Source organism: Rhinolophus ferrumequinum, chromosome 10 (assembly GCF_004115265.2).
Source record: "Rhinolophus ferrumequinum isolate MPI-CBG mRhiFer1 chromosome 10, mRhiFer1_v1.p, whole genome shotgun sequence".
NCBI classification, from domain to species: Eukaryota; Metazoa; Chordata; class Mammalia; order Chiroptera; family Rhinolophidae; genus Rhinolophus; species Rhinolophus ferrumequinum.
In genome coordinates, this window is record NC_046293.1 from 82,651,945 (window position 1) to 82,675,099 (window position 23,155).

Here is a 23,155-nt window from a genome sequence, read left to right on the forward strand (position 1 = left end):
GGAGAGAAATATTGTGGAATTGCTGGGCTATAGGACATGTGAACTTACAACTTTGCAAGATAATGGCAAATTTTTTGCCTAAGTAGTTGTGCCAATTTACTCTCACATCATTAACCAATAATAATAGTTGCATCTTCACCAATCCTTTAAATTGTCAGACTTAATTTTTGACAATTGAATAGGCAAAAATGATGTCTTTTTGTGGTTTTAATTTATGTTCCTTAATTTTTAATGAGTTGAACATCTTTCTGTTGTTGTCATGGTGTTTTCTGTCAAACGTCTATTCAGATTAGTGTTTTGGATTTCTCTGGATAGATACCTAGAAAAGAGGACATACAGATGGCCAACGGACATATGAAAAAATGTTCAACATCATCAATCACTAGAGAAACGCAAATAAAAACCACAGTGAGATACCACCTCACTCCTGTCAGAATGGCTATCATCAATAAACCAAAAAACAACAAGTGCTGGCAAGAAGGTAACACTCGTGCACTGCTGGTGGGATTGCAGATTGGTGCAGACACTATGGAAACAGTATGGAGGTATCTCAAAAAATTGAGAATGGAACTACCTGTTGACCCAGCATAATCAATAATGCTGTAAAGGTTTTGTAGGCTGTTAGACAGGCACTTGTCTTATTAGGGAGACCACTCCATGGACCGTGTAGATCCCTGACCACTGTACTGTACCGCTGAAGCTGAAGCTGAATAATATTGAATGTTAACTATAATTAAATCTATATAGTCACTGGATATGGAGTATAGTCACGGGATATGGAGTATAGCATAGGGAATAGAGTCAATGGAATTGTAATAGCTATATACGATGTCAGAAGGGAAATAGGTTGGGGGTGGAGGGTTATCAGTTTATGAAGGGTGTAAATGTCTAACTATTACATTGTTTTGTACACCGGAAACTAATTAAATGATAAATAAATTTTAAAAAAAAGTTCAGTGCCCAAAACAAACAAAAAACCCCACAAAAAAACTCTGTTCAGGATTTTGCCCGTTTTGAAATTGGAATGTCTGCTTTTTTTTTTTATTGATTTGGTGTGCTTCTGTATATATTATTGTTATTAAGCCTTTGTACATTATAAGCACTGCAATTATCTTCTCTTAGTTTCTGCTTTTTCAGTCACTTCATTTCACAATATTTTTTGGTGAACAGAGGTCTTAATGATGTATAAGTTCATCAATCTCTTCCTTAATGATTTGTCTTGAGAAATCATTCCTGACTCCACATCAGAAATATATTTACCTACCTTTTCTTCTAAACATTTTAAAGTTTTGTCCTTGACATTTAAGTTCTTAATATATTTGGAATTGACTTTTGTGTGTGAGCTGAAGAATCCAAGTTCATCTTTTTTTCAGTGATTTTTATTGCCCATTTCCTACTCTCCCTAGTGACATGCAATGACATGTCTGTTATATATAAATTTCCATAAAAATTTATGGAATATATAAAATTTCCATAAAAATGTAAAAATTGTTATATATTTTCTCTTCTATCCTATTGGTCAACTTTCCTATTCTTTACCAGTACCATACTATCTTAATTATTATAGCTTTATTTAGTCATATAGTTAGACAAGTCTTCCATCATTTTCCATCAGGTGTGTCTTGGTTATTCTTGGTTCATTGCTTTTCCATATAAATTTTAGAATCATTTGTCAAGTTCACACATAAAAAAAAAAAAAAAAAAAAAAAAAAAACTACTGGAAGTTCCTTTACTTCTTCCATTTATCAATTTTCCTCCCGTGTCTTCCCTGAAGGCAAAGGCACCTAGGAATTGTGGTTTGTAGAGTCTCATACCTAGCATGGTAGAGTATAAAAAAGGGCATTGGATGTGAGATTCAATAGGTAAACAAGTGGCACTCTCTGCCATGCTTTCTAATAATATATTTGTATAATCTTTTGTGTTTTCTATGTAGACAATCATATGATCTACAAAATTTTAGAATTTTATTGTCTTTTTTAAAATTCTCACTCCATTTCTTTTTCTATTGTGGTGGTAAGTTCTGCCAATAAACCATTGAATAGAAATAGTGATAGTGAAGATCTTTTCTTCATCTCATATTTTAATGAAAATCATTCTTATTTAAATTAAATATTCATAACATTAATTTCCAGTTCAGTAACGGGATTGAAGGGTATAAATTATACTTGAATTACTTATATCACAGATTTAACTCATTTTGATGTACTATATATTCACTATTATTTGTTTTATATTTCTAGGTCTCTATTTTGATATCTTCTTTGACCCGTAAGTGTTTTAGAATTGTTTTCTTAATTTCCAAATATATGTGAATTATGTTTTCTTTTTAATTTTTGATAAATTTCTTGAATTGAGAATGGGATATATAGACTACCTATTCTTTAAAATTTATTGAAACAAATTTGGCTTTGTGGCCAAGTATGAAATGAATTGTTATAAATGCTCTATTTAAACTTGAGAAGGATGTTAATTCTCTAATTTTTGGATATAGAATATTATATCTGTCCATTAATTAAGGTTGAAAACTTTGTAGTCTTTATCTGTTATATCTTTGCTGATTTTTAATCAGCTTGAATAGTAATAATTTCAAGGAATGGTTTGAAATCTATCACAATGCTCATAGGTTTTTTTTTTAAAGTCCTTCTATAGTTATATCTGTTTTCTATGTATATTTTGATACTATTTCATAAGTTGCCAATATATTTAAAATTATTATACTTTTTTTGTTATACTAAACTTTAGGTTGTGATATTGTGAATCTTTTCATTGCTAATAATACATTTTCTCTTAAAGTGCATCTTGTCTGCTATTATTAGAGCTATACCAGATCTTTTGCTAATATTTACCCAATATATCCATTATGAATATCAGCTTTGGTAGAGGAAGAATTTCTTGGTCTTGTTCACTAATGAATTCTTAACACTTAAGCCATTCCTGGAGTATAGTAGAAGCTAAATAAGTATTTGTTTAATAAATTAATGAAAAAGTTACAGATGGGGGCACAACAGAGAGAATTGTTAATTCTTGCTTAGAATTTTGATAAAGAATTTTTGTGATAAAGGATATTATTTCTATGACAAAAGATTTAATTCTATCTGAAAACATTCAGAAGGAATTATGGCAAAAGGAAAGAATAGCTTAAGATGAGTCTTGAAAGATGGGTAGGTGTTTCCAAGAGGAAGGAATATAAAGAGATTCCAGGAAGGAAGGACAGAATTTGCATGCACACTGGAGCAAAATCAGCTGCAAACTGGTAAGTACGGTTGTACTATCAAGTGATTTAAGATAGTGCATGGTGGGGCCTGGCACGGCCTGGGAAGGCCTGGTGAGAGATGAGGCTCTAGAGATAACCGAAGACAAGACTGCAGAGGGCCTTTGATATTCTGGGTGCCTTGTACGCTGCCTTGTACATTGCATTGAAGAGCCTGAATCACACCTGTACATGATGGGGCATCATTGAATAGTTTTAAACAGGAAAATAATAAAGGACCAGATTTATATATTAGAAAACTCACTCTGGTAACATTGTGGATGATGAAATTAGGCAAAGTATGATAATCTTCAGAAATCTAGATGAAAATTAAGCAAATCTTAGAATAAAGCCATGGCAGTGTGTCTACAGAAGGGTTTATTTGAGACAACGTTCATAGGCAAGGTAGCTAAGGCTCTTGAATATTTTTTAAAACGTAGAATGCATTCTCTTTTCTGGAATAGCAGGTTTATTTTAAGGGAATAAGACAGACTTGCAGGTGGTACTTTTCGGGCCACCAAAATGTGAAGAAGGAGCTATTAAAAAGCAGAAGTGGAATCTTGGGCTATCAAAGTGAGATAAAGATGCATGAGACCTCACTCATCTTATGTTGGGTAACTTTCTTCTTTCCCAGACTCTACTGTGTTCAGTTTCTTATACTTTATTAGGAAACAGAAAGCTGTGGATTGCGTAAGTGACTAAATAAAACTATCTAGATTTAAAAAAATATATATATTTCTATTTATTTTGTATACTTATGGAATGTCTGCTAACTTGTATTGTTATTTTACACACATTTTAATTCTGGTAGTAAAGTTGCTTTAGCATTCACTTTAAATAAAATGAGCATGTTCTTTGACTTGTGAGTAACATGTTAAGCAAATATTTATAAGAGTTGCAAAATCCAACCAAAGAAAGATCTAAGGCCATCGTTAGGATAAAATTACAGCTACAGAAAAAACAAAAACAAACAAAAAAACTGGAACCTCAAACTTAAAAGATCACAAGCAAAAAAAACACCAAACAAATCCTTTGTAAAACCGACTTTTTAACCTCTCCAATATTTCTGAAAACAGCTATTACCAGTTGGAGAACTTTAATTAAGAAATCAAGATTCCTCTGGCTGTAGGTTTTATACTGATTAGGGCATGATAATCCCTCACACCCCTCAAAGCCCCAGTACATCACAGCTCTCCTTCCCATAAAGACACGACTTAGTCCTGATTTTCAAATGGAGATGTTAAGACTAAAGAGGGACTTTGCTCATTTTTCCATTCATGGACCCAAAAACAGAGTCTACACTTTAGTCTCCAGTGAATCAATGTTAGGAAAGGAAAAACCTGTATATGCATTGCTTTAATCCATTTGCACGCATGTTTATCCAGAAGGACACAAAATCAGGATCACGGTTGTTTGTGAGCTAGTACAGAGACGTTTCTGTTTTAAATTCACTTTGTTGTTAACCCCTTTTCCTGGTTACCTTCTTGAAAACTTAATCAAAGTGAATCCTAAGCCATCTCTTATGATTAAGTACCAATTGGGTCACTGCAGGGGAAAGAAGCATAAGCTGGCAGGAAGTATTATATCTCTAAAGCAACTTTGGAGTCAATTGGGTGGGAGAATTGTCTCATGGTATCTTTATGAAATTACCTTTTTTTATCCTTGCTTACAGATGAATAAATTGAGGGTTAGAGAACTTAAATATGTTAGAATATGAAAACAAATAATATTTATTCTCATGTATATATATATGTGTATATATATTGCAAACAGCAGTCTTTCTTCTATTCTGCTTCTTTAGAGAAAAGGACTCTTCTGCTTTTTAACTGTTTAGGATTTCAGTAGCTCGATCATAGTGTTCACACGAAGTCCCGGTTTTGAAAGATGTGTGTCACTCACTGACCACTAGTATAAGCATCAACATTGATGTTCTTTAAAAATGTGGAATCCTACATTACATAACTTAGTGGGTCTGTATATCTCGGGCATTGTGTCTGGTAATCTGCATTTAGAAAAGCATTCCAATATGCTGATTATACAGTTGAAATTTGGAAAACACTATCCTAACTGGGGTAGGCTGTGGGGTGAAGGACCCGCAGATAAAGGAGCCTCCATGTTCTTCCTTCACTAGGGGAGTCACAGTGAGTGAAGGAGAAAGCAGGAAGCATCTCCTCTCCAGTTCTTTCCTGGAGAGATGAGATCTGTCTTCTAGAAAGGGGATCTGTCCCATAACAGGATTTAACTAGCGCTTTCCCCAGATGTTTCTAGAAGAAAGTGTCATTTTGTGCTGATTTTGGTCTTTATCAACCAACCTTAACTACAAAGGAAATTGCTGCTCTAAAAGTTATAGTCTTGCTACAGCACAGGGAATAGCGTCAATGGAATCGTAACAGCTTTATACGATGTCAGAGGGGTAGTAGATTGGGAGAAGGGGGTTATCACTTTGTGAGGAGTGTAAATGTCTAACTATTACATTGTTTTGTAAACCAGAAACTAATTAAAAAAAAAAGAAAAAAGTTATAGTCTTGCTTTTTAGGCTTAAGAGTAACATGACTTTGAACAGAGATAAATAAAAGGCTTTTAAAGATATAGACTGTCAGCTGAAAAGACGTTTTCCCTAAGTGATATAGAGAAAAATGATTATTTAGGTCTATAACGTTCCTTTTAATTGATTTTCATTTCTTTTATATTACTGTTTCATTGAGAGAAAATAGATTTTAATTTCACACCAAGAAATGGCCTGAGAGTGCTTCCATAGCTCAAGAAACCTACCTTTATGTAGAAAAGATATGACAATCTAAAATACCTGTGTACCTAATGTAATGTACATCTTACATATCTTCCAGTCAACTCTGTCTTCATTGATGATGGTCCTTTGATGATAGGCCATTTTACCATAAGACAGAATTCACTAAATATGTTCTGTTAAAATATGCACTCTAGAGTGATGCTTCCTTTGTTTTAGATACACTTGAGACTATGTGTGCACTCACGTGGGATGAGTTTGACTACACAATGGCTCCAAACATATTCTTTATTGTTAACTAGATAAAGTAGAAGTTATTTTTATAAAATTGTATGCCCTATTATTTCCCATTGTATAGAATCATGGATATCCATAATATAGAAAGCTAATAGGTGTTATTACTGGATTATAAACTCTAACCCTATGTTAGAAATGTATTGTCTTCAAGGTACATTAATTTTTTTTTTCACTCTCATTTTCAGAAACATATATATACATTCAATGTTTTCTGTCTTGGTAGCTTGTCCACCCTTTTTTGCTTAACAACCAAGCAGCTATTGCTGAGATCTTAGCCTCTTCTTATTTAATTGAATACCATTGCGTATGAATCAGTAAAAACAACAGGAACAACAGGAATAGGAGTAAATATCCAAGCAACTTGTGAGATTAAAATACTGCAGTGTAATGACTTATACAAAATATATTCACACGTTTGCTCATTCAAATTATATTTTTCATATAATTTTGGTCTTTGTCCTGGCTCACAGCTCCAAAAATCCTTGGAATTTTCTGTGATAAGAGTGATAAGATTTTCTGTTATGTTAATTGGATGGCTTTTGGAAAGCCCTTATGTAACCTAAGGATAGTGGCCTGGTTACCAGGAGAACCAACATGTGATTAGAGAGTCAGAACTTTTGATCGTCCACACCTCCACCTCTGGGAGAGGAGAGGGGCTGGGGATTGAGTTCAATTTTCAGTGGCCAATGATTTCACAACTCACACCTATGTGATGAAGCCTCCATGAAACCCCAAAAGGACAGGGCTCAGTTTGGAGAGCTTTCAGGTTGGTGAACACATGGAGATTCTAGGAGAGGAGCACAGTCTGAGAGGGCATGGAAGCTTCGTGCCTTCCCTCATATCTTACCCGGTGCACCTCTGCCATCTGGCTGCTCCTGAGTTATATCCTTTTATAACACATTGGTAATCTGGTGAGTAAATGGTTTCCTGAGTTCTCATAAGCTGCTCTAGAAAATTAATCAAACCCAAAGAGGGGGTTTTAGGAACTTCTAATTTATAGCCAGTTGGTCAGAAGTACCGGTAACATCTTGGGGTGGCTATTGGCATCTGAAGCGGGTGGGACAATCTTACAAGTCTGAACCCTTAACCGATGGAATCTGACACTATCTTTAGAGTGATAGGGTCAGAACTGAGTTGAACTGTAAGACAGCCACCTGATGTCTAGAGAATTGTTTGTTGGTGGTAAGGAACCCTGCCCCCATACACTGGAACTTGGACCTGTATGCTTTTAAGAACCTAATGTAAGATGTGTTTAAAAACTCTTTGCAAGTGGATGCTAGAAGCAGACAATCTACTGAGTGGAAAATTTTGTTTAACATAAGTAAAATATTGCAAGCTAGAGATATTTTTTGAATTCTAATCTAATATAGTCATGCACCACTTAACAGAGATATGTTCTGAGAAATGCGTCCTTAGGTGATTTTGTTGATCTGTGAACACCATAGACTGACTTACGCAAACCTGGATGGTTCAGCCAACTACATACCTGGGCTGTATGGTACAGCTTATTGTTCCTAGGTTACAAACCTGTACAGCATGTTACTGTACTGAATACTCTAGGCAATTGTAACACAATGGTAAGTATTTGTGTATTTAAATATAGAAAAAGTACAGTAAAAATGCGATATAAAAGAGTAAAAAGTAGTACACTTGTACAGGGCACTTACCTTGAATGGAGCTTGCAGGACTGGAAGTTGCTCTGAGAGAGTCAGTAAGAAAGTGGGGAGTGAATGTGAATGCCTGGGACATGACAGTACACTAGTAGACTTTATAAACACTGTTCACTTAGGCTGCACTGAATACACAGAACAACACAAGATTAAATCAGCACAAGAGAAAATGATGCAATCAAGAGACGGGATGTAAACAGGGGATGTGTGAAGCTGCTGCTGGGGGAACAGGGCATACTGCTTTACGGCAAACTTATTTTTTGTAAGTAGAAAGAATACACTCTAAAATAATGATAAGAAGTATAGTATAGTAAATATATAAACCAATAATCTAGTTATTTATTATCATCATCAAGCATTATGTACTACACACAATTGTATGTGCTATACTTTTGTACGCCTGACAGTGCGGTAGGTTTGTGTACACCAGCATCACCACGGACAAGCGAGTAATGCTTTGCGGTATGATTTTATAATGGCTGTGGTGTCACTAGGTGACAGGAATTTTTCAGCTCCATTATAACCTTACGGGACCACCCTCATATATGCAGTCCATCATTGACTGGAATGTGGTGTGGTGCCTTGCTGTATTTTATATATGAGAAATATGAATTTCACAGAAGTCAAACACAGTGATGCCATTTGCTATGTTTTATTTTGCTATTAGCTTGTTAAACATAACATGCAAATAATAATAAAAAATACACGTGAATTAAACTGAAAAATAATTCTAGAAAAGTTTCTCTAGGTAACTATATAAATTCTTAATACTATAAATTCTGCTTTAAATGTATGTGGTTTCATGAATTCTGTTAAGTATTTTGCAAAGTCATTGGTCTCAAAATTTACCACCTATTTTTCAGCTAAACAAATTTGAACATATTATGATTATTTGGTTTAAGACAGCAAACATTCATGTGTATGTAGTCCATTCTTTTGGGTACGTGAAGATTTAAGAATTATAAAACTTGGCTGACTTGCACGCAACCAGCAAAAGGCTTTGCACATCATTTGACAGTAAAGCTGTAGAAAAACTAAATTACAAATAAAGCATTAATTTTGTTGTCTATGTGTGTGTGTATGTGTCTGTGCTCATGATGAAATAGGCCTGCTTTTCATCTTTTCTATAAAAAAAGAGTAACAAAACATTTACAAAACATTTTTTCTCAGAGTTTAAAATTCGTGGAAGAAAGAGCAACAACAAAAATTAACACTATGAAAACTGACACACACACAAAAACATAACCATAAAATGTTGCTCCAGGATATACCTGAAATGAGCAGGTATTAATTAACGGTGATTTCATTTGCTACACGTAGACATTCATACATATCAGGTGGCAGATTAGTCTGGGTGATGTGATTCCCATCCAAACGCAAATGCTTGATCTTGGAGTAGGACAATGGCCCCAGGATCTTACAGAAGCTCTTCACTTCAAACTCTAGAAATGAAAGAATGGAAAACTGTAATTGTTTTTATTACATGGTCTTGAAACAATCATGAAAAATTCCTCAATTCCATAATAATACCTAATAGGGCTTCTTCCCATTTTAAAAAATAAAGCCATTTATTTAATGTATCTATGGATTTGGAACTACAAAAGAAATATTTCAGGCTACCAAATGACACAGCAATATTTAATAAAAATAATTGTGGTGCATCAGGAAATTCAATGGATTTTTTTTCAAAGAACAATAATTATTTATTCTAAGTTTTTGATATAGAAAGACTTGATTTTAGAAATACATTCAACGAGTGTATCATATTATCTAAGAACTTTTTTGACATATTTAATCTAGCCTGGAACAATGGAAAAAGCATGGCCTTAGGCTTATATTAATTTTTTACCTCTGCGATTTATCAGATGGATGACTTTGGATCATTCTTCTGATATTAGATATAACGCATCTTTCACAATGTGTTGCATGAAGATTAAATTAATTAAGATATGTAAAGCACTTCACAGAGTGCTAGCACCTAATATACACTAAACAATTATTGGTGTCCTTTTAATTTTGTTTTCTTTTCCGAATTACTTTACATTAGGTAGATCTGTGATTAAGCTAGTGTTTCGCGTTGCAAGTTTGAAATATGAGAACTAGTTTTTGGCTATAGATTTCCTAATGGTAGAGAAATATTAAGGGATTGTTTTATCTAAGAGAATGTGGACAAGTGGTATGCATAATTGTCATGTGGCAAAATAAACTAAAGACATCCGTGAAAAGTCAAATGACAAGAATACCCACGTGAAATGTATATGCCTAAATGTCAAGGATAAGGAAGAAAGAAAGGTAACTACTCATTTCCAAATGACCATCTGTGCAGGGCACTGTGGGTTCAACCTCAACGTGGCACTGAGTGGCTGTTGGCATTTCTCCCATCGACCACCTTTCCCATCTCTCACATTCGCTCCTCCTTCTTTCACTGGTCTTTATGCCTCCAAATTCTCCTGTATCTCTCTGCTTTCTTATCTCACAGAAGGCCTGTTCCTGCTGCTAATCTCCACCCAGCACATCTAACAGGATTTCTTCAGCCCTCAAACATCTTAAATCCCATTAGCATTTTGGCCAGTCTGAGTAGTTTTTCTCCTAACCACAATTGTTTATAATGTGGGAACACATATTGCCAGATAGTGAGTTTTCCATTGGAAACAACTGTAAGGTTCAGCTCTGATAGCCTGACTGTGAATTGTATGACAAGTTGGTTTTCCAGATACAAGAAAGAGCATGTGGCATTTTATAGTTGGCAATTACTCATGAAAATGCTGTAACCTTACTAGGAGTTACAAGAAACTGTTGCAGAATACAAAGTATCATATTAATAAGACACACTGTAAGTTTTCAGATAGGAATGTCCATATTCTTGTCCAATGTGACAACAGAACCGACTTTTGTGGCATAAAGATGCTCAATTGCAATAGATTATTTTGCAGGTATAATTGTTGTATGTGTGAATCAGTGTTTCCCAACTGACTTCTTATTTAAAAAGTTTATCCAAGAATCATAGATTTATCTTCTGCTAAGCTGTTAGAGAGTAAGGTGGGGAATGGTAAATGTCAATTTTCCACCTGTGCTGCTTAAATTGAAAAATGACCCAAGAGACAAGAAGAGTGCATAAATAGTCCAAGTAGATCAGGTCAAGCTCCCACCCAGAAGGTAAATGAAAAATAAACTCTAGCTACAAGAGAAAGGAAGGAGAAACTGGAAAAATCAAATAATGTGAAGGGTGATGCATAAGAAAAGAGGCTCTGTAATACCATTTTAAAAACGTTCCAACTCATTTTCATATTCCTCCCTTCCTCAATCTTCCTCACAGTCTTCATAAGAACACTGTGTAGCCACACACCCCTTAATAGGGGTAACAGACAGAGACTGAGGCCATGATAGCAGAGTAATATGTTGAGTCCCAAGTAAAGATGTCAGAGAAGGACATGAGAACAGACATGCTGCTCTGGGGTTGAAGGGGGTTGGGAGGGCTTGGCAGCCCCTATTAGCTGTGCTTCTTCTGGACTTGTTTGTTCCTCCCTCAGCCAGATCTTGCCAAGAAATAAATGGAGGACACAAATGTAAGTCATGAAGGAGGCTAATAATAATAGATACATATCAGGCGATAACACAGGAGGATTAATTAGTCCAGGATATTAAATTTGAAGAAATCAGTGTTTAAATTCTATGATCTTAATAGTTTCTTTTCTGTTCACTCCAAAGAAAGGCCAGATAATGGAAAAATAACTGCACTAGAATTCTTGTGTACTTCAGTTAGAGGGATATTTTGTTGGCCTTTTAATTCACGTTTTAATGGAGCCAGATGCAATATTTGTGTTGTACAAGTTAGGCATTTAAAAACTCGAGGATGCGTCAATTAAATACAGGCACAGCTTTCTACTTACTTTCAAGTTCATTGACCTCCAGGTAATAGTTTTCAAGGTTTTCATTGACAGTCGGTATACTTTTGAGCTTATTGTAGGAGAGATCCAGCTCAAGCAGGGATGATATGTTAAAAGTATTTCCAGGTATTCCACTATCAGCCAGTTCATTATGAGACAAACGCAGATACTGCAGCCCCTTAAAACGCTTGAAATACTCATCAGGGATGTTGCTGATTTTATTGTTGTCTAAGTAGAGAGTTAGGAGAGATACTGGGAGACCAGAAGGCAGTTTGCTCATCTGATTGAAGCTCAGGTCAAGGTACTCGAGTGACTTAAGACCTCGAAAAGCTCCTGAAATGCCATCATCTTTCAGTTGATTGTGTTGAAGATGGATGAAGGTCAGGTTCACCAGTCCTTCAAAGGAGCCGAGCTTCGTGATCTTGTTATTAGTAAGCTGCAGGTCCTCCAGAGATTTGGGAAGTGGGCCCACAGATTCAGTCAGATTGTTGTAATTTATATGCAGCTTCTTCAGTTGTTTAAGTTTAGAGAAAATTTTTCCTTTTATCTTGGAATTTTCTAGAAGATTATGATCTAGAATGAGCCACTGCAGATCAGTTACATTTTCAAAGGCCTTTTCATCAATATGGTCAATCTGGTTATTCCTAAGGTAAAGGTATTTGATTCCAGGAGGCACCATTGGCACACTTTTCAATTTCAGCTCATCGCAGTACATGGCCGTTGGAAAGCTTTCAGGGCAGTTACATTCTGGTGCACAATTTGGTGACGATCGCCCATAAATCGATAGGGGGAAATCGTAATCATAGTAGTACTGGGTGCTGGCACCACCGAGTAGGGCCAAGAGGAGAGTAAATGCACCTAGATTCATTTTTTGGCAAACGCTTTGAATCCTAAATAAAGTGGAAACATATTATTATAAAATAGTATACTTGCAGAAACAGGATATTCGATTTACAATGTTACATTCATTACAAAATGTGTGTTTTATTTTATAGTGCTTTTTTCGTGCATCTAATGATGTATTTTTAATTTTCATTTAAGTATGCGGCTAAGGAAGTATGTTTACAAGCCATGGGATGGTGAACAGGTTCCGAATTAGATTGCGTACACATGCGCCCCCTTCTGGGTAAGCCGGGCCTAACTGTTCGAGTCAGTCTCTCCAAGTCCTTCCTTCTTTAAATGCCTTCCTGCAAGAGGTTTATGGAAGGTGCCTATTGACCACCACGTTCGAACACTGCTTCAGAACACTCTTCAAAACCATAAAAAATGAAAATGAGAAGACAATTGTAAATTGTACGCTCTACCCTACCATTCCACCTCATTAAAGTGTCTCATTAAGAAACCCCTTACTGAGAACAGGGCAATCTGTGGTTTTTGTCTGGAGGAAAGCTGTTCTTATGAGTGTGTGTGTGGGCGGGGGAGAGGAAGGGGGAGTACATTCCTTTAAAATGTCTAGTTATTGTTGGTGATTCTGAAGAAGAGGAACAGAATTCTTGGAGGGGTTGTGTGTGTGTGCATATGATTTCAACTTTTGTTTAACATTTCATACTTTTAGGCATATAACAAAACTGTTCTGAAATTAATATTTAGAATGTAAGTTATAGTAAAACAAATGTTTATTAATCGGGAAAATGTCACAAATTCTAAAAATTTTTGAACCCATAAAGAGATTCATCTGATAAAGATACTCTTTTCCAAGTTTTGAATTTAAAGTTTTCCTTTCTGTCAATAACTCACAAGTTCTCTACCTTCTTCCTGCCAAAATTGAAGAACACATGGTTCACTTATCTAGATTTTAGTACTCTTACAGAATGGAAATGGGAGAGAGCTGGGAACTGAGGAAAATCTATATTTAACACTGGCATTAGGAGCCATGTAGAACATGATAAAGTTGAGAATATCAATTAAAAACAATTTGCAACACCGATCTGATATGAACAGTCTAAGGTGAGGCTCAATAAAGCACAATTTAATTGCTTGGGGAAGTACAGGGTCAGATATTTAGGTAAAGGGAAATGGGACATGGAGTTGGACTTTTGGGAGTGAAGGGGTATTGCTGAGGAGAAGTTGGTAACTCTGAGAGGGAAACCCTTAAAGTGAAGCGGGCTTCATATTCCAATAGATACCATAAGGTAATATCTCTTCCTCTGAGAAGTATGGTACAAGTGTTTGAATCTGGGTAGTTTGGGGTAAGTAGGATTTTTAGTATCAGGACATTTAAACATCTCTGCTTTAACTTGAAACTATAAGGCTCTTTATTTTAGCAGATAAAACCCTAAAAAATGGTGCTAGAAACGCTCTGATAGCTAACACAATGTAACATGTAACCAGATTTTTAGTAAATTTTTCCCTAAGATAATGATGGAGTCATTTACTGTAGTTGACAGGACTTGGCCATGAGAACAATTACACAGCACGGCTTCTTTAGAAGTTACAGTCATGTTCATGTTGTAAAGATTTGTCTTGCTTCATTAATAAGCTTCCATCTCTTTTTAAATTCAGTTTACACTAAAATAGACCTTGGTAACTTAATGTGAGTACTGAATAGTAACGAAAAAAACCACTTCCATATTTTTTGGCAGAATAAAAACAAGGGCTCTGAATTCAAAGAGAGTTTGTAGCTATATAATGACTCCACTATGAAGCATAAATGCACTTTATTTACTTTCCCCCAGTTTTTTCAAATACCTGTGGTTATGGAGGAAATGCGTTTTCACAAAGTAAATTATATTTCCCAGAATTTCACCAAAACATGTTCATTAAGGCATATGTCCAAAAACCAAATCTTTAAAATTAACAAAACAGAAATAAAAGGGTCTAAGTCCTTCAGTTCACATTTTATAACAACATAAAATGTTTATGGCAAATTGTAACAAACTCTAACAATATATGTATGGCAAAATATTTTCAATACTGATTGAAATGGGCTTTTTTGGCAGCAAAATTAAGTTTGACAATACTAACTTATGTAACTAATTAGCATGAAATAACAAATATTTTAATTACCATACATTTTCACTGTCTAGTTTAAATATTTTCTTATTCCAACCCTGAAATGTTTTACAATTTCCTTTGCCAAGAAACACAGCATATACTGTATAAAGTTTATCTCAAATCCATAAATCATGGAAAATATGTTAAGCAAAGTGTAAAAGTTAAGCTCAAATCTATGGATATGCTGCTGAATAGCAACTGGCAACGGTTGCTCTGGAATTTTTTCTGTTCCTGTTACAATAAATACTGTCCCAAACAGTCAGCATCCCCAGTGCTATAGTTAAAACAGCGCTTACCTTACTGTCTTGACTCTGCTTTCGTTAATTCTTAAAGCAGATGCACTATGGACAAGAATCCACCAATATATGCTATAAACGCTGTCAGGACGGGACTGGCTGCCAGATTCTTAGTGATACAAGAGCTGAACGGGGGGGAAAACCCAACCCAGCCACGCCAGTCTCTGAATGGAGTTATGTCATTGTGGGGAGCTGATGGTGTGGCATGTGAACGCTCTGCTCTCTAACGAAGTGCAGGTGGACGTGGTGAGCAAGGACAGCCCAGTACATTCCCCGTGGAATGAATGGGAAAGAGAGATGTGCTTAACTAGCCCGAATGCCATAGCTGTTACCCAAGAATTGCATCCTGCTGCAAGTGAGGCAGCTACAGTGAGAACATTTCTCTTGCAAAGCTCTTCCCTTCTGCAGCTGTGGCAGCAATTAAGCGTGATGCTGTCAGCCAACTATCATGTTCATCGAATGGTCTCATAAATCATAAACAATACATTACTTCAGGAAAATGCAAATGAGCAGAATCTGAGGATCCTTTTGCCCAGTGCTCTTGAAATCCCTATGGATTTCCTTGGACTAACTTAAATTTTGGCCAGGAGTGTAACTTGCATTAGTTTCTAAAATGCAATAAAAATGATATATCTCTCTGATACAAATGATAAATACTAACATTTTCAGTTTACTTCTTAGGTTAAGGGGATGTGTTTTATGCTATTCGGGTCTGGAACTAATCAGCAATGTCCTGCCTGTTTCTTATTTTGTGAATTTAATTTAGGAATTTATCCAAAACCTTACTTAGGGATAGTATGAGTAGGCAATAGCTTAATGCCCCCCCAAAAAAAATCATAAGTAAAAGTACAGTAAAATATTACAAAACAATAATCTTTCCTTCATTGCATACTAGAAATGTTTTTCAAAACTAAAAGTTGTACAATGTTGTAATCTCCCAAAGGCCTGTTTTGATATACCTTTTATTTCACTTTCTGATGCATGCTTCTAGCAAATGGGAGATCTACTTAATTCCTCGTCTATTTCATTTTGTGATTGTATCAGCTCTATTTGTAGGATTTTTCCTCCAAAATTTTCCTTTCTTTGTGTTTATAAGAACCCTTTGAATTAGGTATTTTAATATGTTGCCACATTGTAAGAATTTTCCCTTTTGAAAATAATTTAAATATATCATTTTTTTTCGCTATGAAATCTGTGAAAAGGATTTAGTGTTAATGACCACTAATGCATTCACCTAAACAATTAATGTTAGAATAAATGACTTATTTTTGTCATAGAACTGTTAAAAAAAACGAATGATAATCTCCTTGAAAGTAAGTCATAGAACAATGAGGTGATTCAAAATATTTTGTTATTATTTTAGGAAAATTATAGAAATGCCTCAGTTTTATAGTTGAGGAAATTAATGAAATTAGAAGAAATCAAGAAGACAAATAAACCAATCACATAAATTAAGTGGCTCATTGTAAGAGGATAATTAAAACAATTCTAAGCATCAACTTTGAGTGTGTCAAATTATATTGAGATTTTGTTTGAAAAATTCCAGCTATCCCCAACACTTTTCTTTATGAAATAATAACTTTTTTCTAGCTTTAAATTTTATGCTTTAAAATCCACGTAAGTGTTACTATCACATTTTCAGAAGTAGAAATGGAGACTCAGAAAGTCTAAATAATTTGCTAAAAGTCACCTAACAAGTAAATGGAAAAACAAACTCATGAACATCTTCAGCCACTGGGAAGGGGATGGACAGATTGGAACTGACTCCAGGTAGTTAATGTAATTATTTAAAATATTTTATAAACAATATTATTATCAGTTGAGGAAAAGTTGAAATATTAACTGGGCAATAGTTTTTAAATGGCAAAAAACAAAAACAAACAAACTAAAAAAACAACTCAGTGATAGTTTCTTTCCTTGTATATCAGACACTCGCATGCACCCACACACCCACATCCACCCTTTGGACCTCTGGGGTGGCGTATGGCATAAGGAGATTTAGGTCATCTGTGGTAATGGATGTTGGAGGTTTCGTCACTATCCATGTTAAATGGTTGAGTTACCCCTTCAGCCCATCAACTGGATTCCCTCTGTTACCTGAGAGCAGCAGGGAGGCTGACCACCGTTAAGATGATTTCACCCACATCAACTGAGTCCCACCTGGACTTCTCAAAGTTCACCACAACTTGACAGTTTCCTTTTCTGTGATCAATCTGATGGCAGATTCTGCTTGTGACCATCTAGCTGGTGAACTCTGGCATGTCAGGCCTGAAATGAGAAAGTAGTAGAACCCAGATTTTGTGGAAAGATTAGAAACTTCCTCAAGCAAACTACCAAGAGTGAAAGTGTAAAAAAAACAAAACAAAATACAATGTAATCTTGACAGCCTTAGTGTCTTCATCTTTAAAATGGACATGATGATGTCTGTAGGAAAACTGAGCATTACAGCACACCGTGTGTATAATGCTATTAGTATAGGGGTTAGCATAATAAAAAAGATTGATATATTGAAATGCTTGCTATCTTATAGCTATTATTAGTTATTATTCATAAAGTCATAAAACCAGAAATTTATAATGATGTTCAGAGATCATCTAATTGATGGATACCGTTAAACAAATTTCCAAAGTTCTGTCGCAGGTCTTTTATTCTCGTATGAAGTGCTAAAGCTAATGTGTTGCCAGTGCTCCATCTAAACAAACTGTGACATCTTTCTCCCTATGGGGTAAATGAATGATATTACACATTTTCCTGTAGTCTCTATGTAGCAATATGTGACTGCATTTACATAAGTGAAGTAATCTGAGAGCATAGAACATGATGAAATATAATGTCAATTCCCTATTATTAGAGGAGAAATTTCTATTTTCATCACTAGGGTTTCAAACCATTTTCTTATTACATATTTTATGAAAGTAGTTTGTTTTAGCACATTTGGAAAATGCAGGAAAAAAGAAGAAAATAATAATTTTAGCACATTTGGAGAATATTTATAGGGGAAAAGATGAAAATACATATTCTAGCCCAGAGACAATTATTTTTTGATATTTTTTCTTAGGGTATGAAGGTAGACACACACAAACTCACAGACACTTTGGTTTTCACAAAAATATTACAAAATTATGCTTATGGTTTTGTATCCTTTTCCACATGACAATTAGTTGTGGACTTTTCTAAATCCTTAGCTAGTATTCTCTAATGCCATTTTTAACTTACTATGTGAAATTTTATTACATAGATGTGTCATAATATAGTTGTTAATTTTTAGTATTTCAATGAAGACTTGCTTTCTCTTAAAATTTGCAAAGCACTATCGTATACAACAAGTATTTATTCTTCAAATTGGTTGTGTCTAATCTATCTACTCTGCTTTTCTCAATAGACACATTTTAAATGGAAAATGCCTTTTTAGTAAGTGGTTTGTATTTTCAAATCAGAAAATAAAGGAGTGGATTTGAAAGTTTTTTCTCTTCTCACATCAATCATATTATCATTCATTTTTTTAAGCTTTTTTGACTAAAACTATTCTAGTTTGAGGTTTGGTTATTGTATCTTGGTCATGGTTGGTAGACGTGAAGCTTTATTCTTATTTTTAAGTAAAGTTTATTGAGATGACAATTGTTAGTAAAGTTACATAGGTTTCAGGTATACAATTCTATAATACATCATCTATATATCATATTACCACTCTTAATTTCAGCATTTTTTTATGAGCCAAGGAACTGTCTCTCCTCTTCATAGACCTTATGCTCATATAGATGTATATTTTTAAACACATTCTTCAATTGCTTCCACTTCTCTTTGCATTTTACATGAAAATGTAATTTTAACTTTATCAATAATAGGCTTTATTATATTTTTGCATTAATTCATTTGCATGATAAAAATAACATGTATGAATGATATAACATGCTGAAATATTTAATAGTGTTCCAGGATTTAAGGTTAAAATAACTCCTCACCCAACTAACTTTCCAATTCCACTAGAAGTAATCATTGTTCAGATTTTATATTTTATATTATATTCAGACATTCCCATATATACGACAGAATTCTATTTCCATCTCTCTCTCTGTCTGTGTCTCTTGTCCTGTATGTCCTACACTTTTCACCTAAAATATTTTTTCTTCTTTTGTCTTATTAATACATATAACTTTGTATCATATTTTATATGGTTACAGAGTATCCCATTGTACGAATATATCAAAATTTGCCTATATTTTTGCCCAATGGTGAGTGTTTCAATGTTTTTGTTTGTTACTTCAATTAATTCATGGTTATGACAAACAATGTTGTAGTAAGCAAATTTTGTGTATTGGTGTCATATAGCTTTAGGAAAATTCCAAAAGTGGAATTTCTGGAAAAAGCATATGCACATTTTAAGACTTTGGAGTAAATTCTTCCTTTCTTTGACTTAGAGAAATCTCTAATTTATTAATGCCAATTTTGTGCAATGAATCTATGGGTTGAGAAAGTCTTCAAATTCCCTTGCTAATGACAATGATCCATCCTTAAATAAGAGAAGAATATATCATAAATTTTATTTTATTATATAATAAACTCTAAATTCAAAATACTAATCATTTTAGACAAAAATTAAAAATTTAGAAATATTTTTGAAAAACTGATTTAAAAATTATTGCAAAACAAGACCGCAAAGTATAATTACTTTTGTTTATTTATATTGACCTGAGGAAAATTTGAGGATTACAAAGCAGTGATTGATTGGACAATAACTAAGTTATAGCACTAATAGCCAATATATACAAAGAGAACAGGAACACAGTATTATTACCGAGAACAAACTAAATTAATCTCTGAAAATATTCTGCACCTGCCATTTATACTCTAAACCTACCACTATAGAAAATTTTAGAAAGCACAAAGATGTGCAAGCAGGTGTTCTGTTAGCCATCAGAACAATGATATTGTCACATGCCATGTGGCCTCTGGAAACTCTGCTTGTCCCTTCTGAGATAATTAAAGTGAAAATTCAAATAACATCTCAATATTATAGAAATAATTTTTCCATTGTGGACTCCCTGAGTATCTTGAGGTTCCTGACCCACATTTTGAGAATGGTTGCACTAGACCTTTTTAATTGTTGACTGCCTGTCACTTATGTTTCAACTTACTTCCTCAGACAAGCTTTCTAACCACCCAAATGGATGTAGTTTATGAGACCCCTTCAGTTATTCTCCATCATTTTAAGATATTATAATTTCTTGCCATTTACCATTCTCTGGAATTATTTTTAGGTTGTTTGTTCATGTTTGAGCAGTGTATTTTATATCTTTGACTTTCTAGATATTATCTGTCCCTTAGGCTTGGTCCTCCATATGTATTTCTTGAGCGAACAAAGTGTTTTTTCAGAATATTCCTTGTTATTTACAACTTGTTTATTTTTAGATGGATTTTAATATACAATTTGTAATATCAAAAGCAATACTATTGTATTTGAATAAGATCACATTGATTTTATAAACCAGCTTAGGAGTGGGTAACATTTTAAAAATATTGAGCTTTGACATCCAAAAATAGATCGTCTTAGCATTCATCTAAGTATTTGCTGTGTGTATGAATATCTAGCTTTTAACTGAATCTGTATAGTAAATTGATTAACTTTGGAAAACTCTACACCATGACAGAATTATGGTGGAATTTGATTCCCTTCAACAGTCCAACTATTTGGTATTTTAAAATAGGTTCTTTTAAATATTTTCTTCAGGTCAAGTTTTCTCCAGACTATCTTGTATCAATCAGTGAAACCAACCAAAGCTAGAAGACACATCTCTGTCATGGGCAATGCTGATGTGGATTTCAATTTCGCTGACAGGATAAGAAAGAACAAATTAAACTCCCTTTTATTTTTCACGAAAGCATATAAAGCACAAGAAATGTGCCCATGACATTGTAGTTTTGTTTCAATGCTCAAAGTTCAAACCTAGAAGTTTCTCTGACATTTCCTCTAAAGCTCTCATGACAGATACACATCACTGTATGTGCACCATGTCTACCAAGTATCATGACTTTATATGTTTAATATCATGTGTATAATGTGTATAATTACATATATTTAATTGGATTTAAGTGGAGTGGGATAGGAAGCGTAATAATAATTTCAAATATGAAAATAAAAAAAGTACATCAAGATTGTACTAAACCAACTAAAAAAAGAAAAATGATGCCAGGCATCCTGACTTCTACTTCCCCAATAATCTGTGTGTGTGTGTGTTCACTGAATAAATCTAGCAGTTAAGAGTGCTCTATAACGTATGTGCTGTGTGATCTTGAGCAATTCTCTTTGCCTTTGTTTGCTAATTCTTTAAAATAGAAATGGTCATGTTATCCGTCTCAAAAAGCTTTAATTATGAGTTTAAATGAGTTAATGCATGTTAAACTCTTAGAACAATCCATTGCCTACAATAAACAATAAATATTAGTATTATTGTTATAGAGGTCCGCCACAGTCAGCACGTATGAAAGAGAGGGACATGGAAGGTTGTACATTTTATAGAAGAAACAAATTGCATGAGATGGGACCCATTGCTTCTGTCTCTTCTATTGTCTGCTCTGCAACTAACTTCATGTATATAAAGTCTTTAAACCTCATTTTCCAATTCATAAAACAAAGTTAATTACCTCCATTATGGAGATGTTAAGAGGATTAAATGAGTTGATACATTAAATTACTTAGAACACTGTAAGCGTATAGTGATTGATTTTTGTTAAGTTAAGTATATAAAATAGTAGATTTATTATTCATAAATGCTTAATATTTATACTAATATTTACATTAAGCAACATGCAAAATTAAATGCAAATTATAGGTTTTTATAACTACTGTACAATAAAATAGTATGATGCAAAGAGAATACACCCAGGGGAAAGCAGAGAAAGTTTCCCTATTAGATGAACTAATAGTTAAACTGATTTTGAAAAGGTGAAGAAATAGAGGAAAAAACTGTTTAATGCAGAGGTTTAAGAATTTTTTAATGCAGATGGTAAAATCTTGGTTGTTAAGTGTCATGCAAATTGTAATTGATCACGTAACAATGATCAATGACTGGAGGTCATCATAGTCCATACTCTGCATTTTGGATTTTCATTCAAGTGCTTAGGAATGCTAGTGACTGTTTATAAGTAACATAATAACATAAGAAATCAGAAAGTCCAAATGGGACACAACAGCATTAGTCCAGGAAAGAAATGAAGATGGTGGCTTGAACTAGAGAGGTGACAAAGAAGATGGATAGAATTTGATACATACAATTGCAATATAATCAAGGAATGAGTTAATTGCATAAAAATATTCCTTTCTAACGTCTGCAGCTGGGATCTAATTAATAATTTAAAGATTTCAAGCACTGAGAAAAAATCTTATGGGGTTAATTTCCAATATGCAATTCAAATTAAAATCAATACAAAACTATAAAATAAGTATAAGGCAGCTTGAAAAATTCTGATTTGTCCCTTAAAAGGAAGCCCAATAATTCATCAGCCCACTCATAAATGTCTATAAAGATGTAGACACCATATTGCACTAGAGACCAGCCCCTGTTCTTACAAAGCACAAAGTCTAACTGGAAGAGATGCAAATAAACATGCAGTTATTTACTGCGTGGCAAGTTCTTCCACAGGAAGAAGAACAAGACACTACCGTTTAGAGCAGCAGCACCAGAACTGGCCCTGATTTACTGAAGAAGCTTTTACATTTGAAAGTGAAAATCAGTGAAGGATGAGCTGGAGATAGCCCAGGGGAGAATAATTCACACATTTCCAGGCAGAGGGAAAGCTTTTCAAATGTACAGGGGGTTGGAGGAGCCTGTACATGGGAATCAACTGGCCTCCCGCAGCTGAATACATGAATAGATTGGCTGTAGATATATCAAAGTCCAAAATAAATTTCTTTTCTTTTGATTAACGCTATGATGGTTCAGAACACATGCTTTTCCAAGGAGTTAAATTAATTAAAGATTTAACTATGTGAAAATAACATATAAGATTAAAAATAT

The 23,155-nt window shown here is 34.3% G+C and overlaps 2 protein-coding genes and 1 long non-coding RNA gene across 7 annotated transcripts in view; 1 reads left to right on the forward strand and 2 right to left on the reverse strand.

Moving 5' to 3' along the window:
- The window catches only part of KERA (keratocan), a 37,601-nt gene extending 29,562 nt beyond the window's left edge, over positions 1-8,039 (reverse strand). For 3 of the 5 annotated variants that reach the window (XM_033116551.1, XM_033116549.1, XM_033116550.1), the window contains exon 1: positions 7,961-8,039. The gene's annotated coding sequence lies outside the window, so the exon portion shown is untranslated. The remainder of the gene's footprint in view (positions 1-7,960) is intronic. The other 2 variants (XM_033116555.1, XM_033116554.1) reach the window with 2 other exon arrangements.
- LOC117028223 (uncharacterized) lies at positions 453-20,981 on the forward strand. Its single transcript, XR_004424106.1, has 3 exons — positions 453-481; positions 2,241-2,268; positions 20,869-20,981. It is a non-coding gene; the product is annotated as an uncharacterized LOC117028223 (long non-coding RNA).
- Positions 8,603-15,389, reverse strand: LUM (lumican). The gene is made up of 3 exons (XM_033116556.1): positions 15,141-15,389; positions 11,854-12,740; positions 8,603-9,405 (listed from the first exon to the last, which is right to left on the reverse strand). The coding sequence occupies exons 2-3, from the start codon at positions 12,716-12,718 to the stop codon at positions 9,251-9,253; spliced, it is 1,020 nt and encodes a 339-aa protein (XP_032972447.1). The 5' UTR covers positions 12,719-12,740; positions 15,141-15,389; the 3' UTR covers positions 8,603-9,250.
- Positions 20,982-23,155: the final 2,174 nt, after the last annotated feature.

Coding starts and splice junctions, on each gene's coding strand:
- LUM (XM_033116556.1), bottom strand. CDS start 12,718: ATGAATCTAGGTGCATTTACTCTCCTCTTGGCCCTACTCGGTGGTGCC. Junction 9,406..11,853: donor GGAGGTCAATGAACTTGAAA/GTAAGTAGAAAG, acceptor TTTCATTTCTAG/AGTTTGAAGTGAAGAGCTTC.